This window comes from Lycium barbarum, chromosome 10 (assembly GCF_019175385.1).
Source record: "Lycium barbarum isolate Lr01 chromosome 10, ASM1917538v2, whole genome shotgun sequence".
In the NCBI taxonomy this organism is placed as follows: Eukaryota; Viridiplantae; Streptophyta; class Magnoliopsida; order Solanales; family Solanaceae; genus Lycium; species Lycium barbarum.
The window spans coordinates 37,488,367-37,494,041 of NC_083346.1; the positions used below are offsets into that span (position 1 = coordinate 37,488,367).

At 36.0% G+C, this 5,675-nt stretch overlaps 1 protein-coding gene across 1 annotated transcript; it reads left to right on the plus strand.

Annotated features, from left to right (window-relative positions):
• Positions 1 to 2,851: 2,851 nt before the first annotated feature.
• On the plus strand, positions 2,852 to 3,385 carry LOC132612941 (protein FAR1-RELATED SEQUENCE 5-like). The gene has a single exon (XM_060327010.1). The coding sequence runs from the start codon at positions 2,852 to 2,854 to the stop codon at positions 3,383 to 3,385; it is 534 nt and encodes a 177-aa protein (XP_060182993.1).
• The last annotated feature ends 2,290 nt before the right edge of the window (positions 3,386 to 5,675 follow it).

The window sequence follows — 5,675 nt, forward strand, 5'->3', positions numbered from 1 at the left end:
CGAACAATGTACCGATTATGTAAGGCATAAGAACATCAAGTACAGATGAATCATGAAAACCAGTTTCAATAGTTGAATGCATCTATGGCTAACATCTGAGAATATCTGCGTAACTCTATATGACTGAAACTGACTCTGTGGCGTATGATAGGCATAGGTTATAATATAACTGATAGTGCAGTGGAACGTACAACCCGATCCATATATAATATAATAGTGCCGAGGAACGTACGACCCGATCCATGTATAAGATAATAGCGCCGAGGAACGTACGACCCGATCTATATATAATATAATAGTGCCGAGGAACGTACGACCCGATCCATATATAATATAATATATATAAATGCATGTAAAACTCGGAAAAGGATACTCTGAACTTCTTTAGTGACATAAGAAGCTAGTATGAAAATTCTCTGGGAGTTATGGACATAAAACATAGGAGGCCAAGGATACAAATATCTCTACACTATCTAAGAATAGAGTCTTTGGAACTCGCTTGCTCACTGTGTTCGTTCATATGATAAGGATCGTGCCAAAATGAAAGAAAGGGATAGCCTTAACATACCTTTGTCGCTTTCCAGTTAACCACAATCCATCTTCGGGTCACGCTAATCTGTCAACAATATCAATTTACCAACAATCAATCCAATATATATCCTTATAATCAATCCCTTAAACTTATCTCTATTTCTAACGGAATTTCGACAGCATTTCCTTTATAAACTAGACAACCCCAAAAAATCCAATTCAGCTAAATTATCAACAACAACAACAAGAACCATCTCATATAAGCCTCTTTAAAATCAAAGCATCAACTCCCAAGGATATACAACAAAACAGCCCGGTATACGCTTTGTATATGATATCTTCATACACTTTATTCTCCCAAATTCAAGAACAACAACTTATCAACAACATCAACAACAATATCAACAATTATTTTATATCAATATCCAACTAATTCTATCCATTTAATCATACCAAAATATCCCCCAAGTCATTTGATATCCAAAAATTATAACCGAACTTTTAACGTCATTTTCTCTATTCTAACCCGTCAAATCTATCAATGATCATGGTAAGAACATCATTAACATCTTAAACATACCTTATATGAGCAGCCACCACAAAACCAACATCCTCCAAGTTCAATTTTTAGCTTAAAACGACAACGACAACTGGTACTAAACTTTATCCTTCACGAGCCTCGCGATTTGGGGCCTCGAACTTGATCGAACCCTTGCTTTATCTCTCTAAACTCCCCTCACTCTCTCTATACCATGTTCAGGACTTTTTGGTATGAAATGAGGATTATAAGGGTTAAAAAATCCCTTAAATAGCAAGGGAAGTAGGCCTGACCCGACTTGGAGTCGGGTTGGACCGAGCCCATTGCCCAGCTTGACCTTTTTGTCTTAAAACGTCCATAACGTTTTATTCCTATGTTGCGTGAAGGCCCACGACCCATGGTTCGAAATCTAATTAAATTATCTACAACTTTAGATTTTGGAGGTTTTCCAAATTCCCAAATAATGATGGGGTTATGGCCTCCCGAAGTCAGATCACCCGAAAACGTAACTTAAAAATATATTTTTGGAGAGCTTCCACTTGGATTTGGCTCAAGGGTCCTTCTTGAGTTGTGTTTAATTTCACATATATTGTCCATATAAATTTTCATATGTCCTTTATAAAAATCCCATCATGTGGGCCCCACCTCAGCTTACGGTTACGAGGGCTATATCTTTTAACGTATCATTCCAATCATACTCATGCTATCCTCATGCTAATACAATAGAATTTCATCCTTTATACTTATAATATTTGCTCCTCCTTGAGCTCACATTAAGTCGTCTACAGCCTTAGTAACGCGAAATTTTCTGGGGTGTAACATCAGAGGTGCCCGGGTAGGTTAGCTCCGGGTGTCCGTCATGAACCTAAGGTCTAAAGTCCTATTTTTTGATAAAGAAAATTTTAAAACTAGTAGCAAAATTAATAACTTAACATCAGTTAAGTTAGGTTGCCGTCAGTTAAAGTCTAAAGTCCTATTTTTTGCTTATTCTTCTTCTAGCAGTCTGCCTATTCCAAAGCTTTGCAACATTCTTGAAGTGGATGGGATTTCAAATTAAGCTCATTAGGAATAAGAAAATTGGCTTAAAACTGGTGATTTCTTAACTTCATACGTAAGAACATATGCATGTAGAAAGAAGCTATTGTCTATATATGTTATATTTTAATGAATTATCAAGCAATCTTCTTAATAATCTGAATCAGTTTCAACTATTTGATCATCAAATATTATATACGAATTTAAAGCAAACAAGCTAATGTTTCTGCTACTGCTTCCTTTATTTTTCAATTAGTGTTTGTGTAGTCTTTTATATTTTATGACATGAACTTGAGGGAATTTTGATTATTTTTGCATGTATTTTTCTCCTTTTCTATGGTTATACATGTTATAAATATTTTCTCCTTGTTTGAAATATCAGAATGTCAACTTTTGAGAAGGCAAATAATGATGAGAGTGACGAAGAATTATTAGAAGATATTAGAGCGGAAGATGAGAATGGGAAAAAATTCAAGATGAAGTTTCAGAAAATGTCATAATTGAGTTAGAAGGGAAAATGAAAAATCAAATTGTTAAAGACGAGAAAGAGGCTTATATTGTATATTGTGAATATGCACATTCCAAAGTTTTCAGTGAACGGAAGGATAAGCAATATTATTTTCAAGGTAGCGAAGTGGTTAGAGAAAAACGTTTCGTATGCTATAGGCATAGGAAACAAGATGAAAGGCTAATAAAATCTAGTAAGGTGTCTTGTAATCATATAGACACGCGATCAAAAGTCTTGCAATGATAAGCTTTAAGCGTCAAATTCCTAATAGTCCTTTCACGGTGGATATATTTATTAAAGAGCATAACCATGAGATGGCTTCACCCAAAAAGAGGCATTTGCTAAAATCAGCTCATTCTATAACTAAAGCCAAAAAGCTAGTTATTAAAAATATGGTTAACTCTAGTATAAAGCCAACTGCAACCTATTCTTACTTGGCAGAAGAAGTTGGAGGAGCTGATGTTTTAGGCTATTCAAGGAAAGATTGTTTTAATTTTATACACCAGTTGATGAAATCTAAGGTGGAAGCTGGGGATGCTCAAAGTGTTGTTAAGGAATTTAACAATAGACAAGCGAGTGAGAGTCTCTTTTATTGGGATGTTCAACTTGATTCTAAAGGGCGTATAGCTAACTTTTTCTGGAGACATGGTCGATCTAGAATTTACTATGAGATTTTTGGTGATGTCGTTTCTTTTGATACCACATATCATACAAACAAGTATCGTATGATTTGTACACCATTTATTGGAATAAATCATGTTGGCAGAATATAATTTTTGGTTGTGCTTTTTTATCTGATGAGTCGGCAGAATCTTTCAAATGGTTATTCTCTACATTTTTAAAGTGAAGGGGAGGCATTGCCCTGCAAACTATTATAACTGATCAAGCTCAAGGAATGGCAATTTCTATTAGAGAAGTGATGTCTTGAACTAGACATAGACTGTGTCAATGGCACATATCCCAGAATGCTCCATCTCATTTGGGCTCACTTAATAATGACAAAGATTTTTCTAAACATTTCAATAAGTGTATGTCAGAATGTGATTCTGTTACTGAATTTGAAGAAACATGGGAGATGATGCTTACGATGTATAATATATAAGAACATAAATAGTTGAAAAATCTTTACAATATTCGACACATGTGGTCCATAACTTTTAATAATGATGTCTTTAGTGCTGGATTGAAAGCCTCATCTCAAAGTGAAAGTACTAATCTTGTATTAAATGGGCTTGGTGACTTGAGCACTTATCTGCACATATTTGTCACTAACTATGAGAAAAATGCAGTAAATAAGTGGTGGCTGAGTGAAGGACATGAAGACTTCAACTGTAAACAAGGTAGGCCTACTCTTGCTGTAAAAGGTAGTCCAATTTTAGCTCAGGTTTCTGCCGTCTACACTCACAAGATTTATAACATGTTTGAGAAAGAGTTTCTCAAAGGAGTTGGGACATGTTTTTGTCACGACCCAACCGATGAGCCGTGACGAGAGTCTCACCTTTAGCCGCCAAACACCCCTATACTTATATCTAAATCATACTGAACATCACAGGCCCATAAATGGCACAACTGATCTCATAAAAAGGAAACATCAGAACTCTGTACAATCTGCATATATATACACAACATGCGGAAGACCAGTGCAAGACAGTTAGGTTACTATATATACTGTACACAAAAGAATAGAAGCCGACAAGGCTACACCATCTGACTACTATATACAACTGTCTACAGACCTCTACTGGAACGAAACCTGTAGAAAGGACGGGACAGGGCCCCGTCATACCCATATGCATACACATCTCAAAAGGGGCATACCAAAACTGACTGTAGCTCCGGATCGAATGGAGCGTACCGACCACTACTAAATCTAGAGGTCCTACTGAGCTGGACCACCTGTCTGTCTCCCTATACCTGCGGGCATGAACGCAGCCCCCCGAGCAACGGGGAGTCAGTACGGATAATGTACTGAACTTGTAAAGCATAAGAGCAACATCATATATATGCACACATGGGAAATCATGGATAAGATCTGAACTCATAAGCTGAAATGACTGACTGCATGTACTTGTATGAACTAGTATCTGCATGTATCTACATAAATCTGTATATCTAACAATGCCTCTGTGGGCGCATAATATGCATGCTCATGTCTATCAATGAAGGTCATACATCTGTATATATGTGCGTATATAACGCCTGATATATGCGCGTATATAACGCCTGTCTCTTTTCTCATATCATATCGGCCTCTCTGCGGCTATCATCATACACATTGATGTGATACTCATAAGCTGAAATGACTGACTGCATGTACTTGTATGAACTAGTATCTGCATGTATCTACATAAATCTGTATATCTAACAATGCCTCTGTGGGCGCATAATATGCATGCTCATGTCTATCAATGAAGGTCATACATCTGTATATATGTGCGTATATAACGCCTGATATATGCGCGTATATAACTCCTGTCTCTTTTCTCATATCATATCGGCCTCTCTGCGGCTATCATCATACACATTGTTGTGATACTAGCAGCCTGATTCTCATATCGTCATCATAGTGCACCAGCTGATCATGTGGTAATGTGTATATAACGCCTGCTCCTTTCCATACCCCATATACATATAATACTTGCGTATATAATGCCTTTTGGTCACGGGTCATCATACATATATATATATATATATATATATATATATATATATATATATATATATATATATATATATATATATATATATATATATATATATATATGCATGAATAACTGTAGACATAAATCTGGACCCATGAATAGAAGGAATAATCATAAAGGGGTACATGAACATCAAAGACTGAAATACTCCTAATACTTCTAAGAGTAGAGTAATATGAAATCTCGCTTACTCGCTTGTTGGATCACATCATAGGATCATGCTAAAAGAATGAAAGGATAGCCTTAACATACCTCGACGTATATCAAATTGACCAACTCCTACTTCTTGACTTGTAAATCTACAATTAAGATAACATAGACTTCATTAGACTAGGTACTTCACTTACTAACCTCCTTTAGC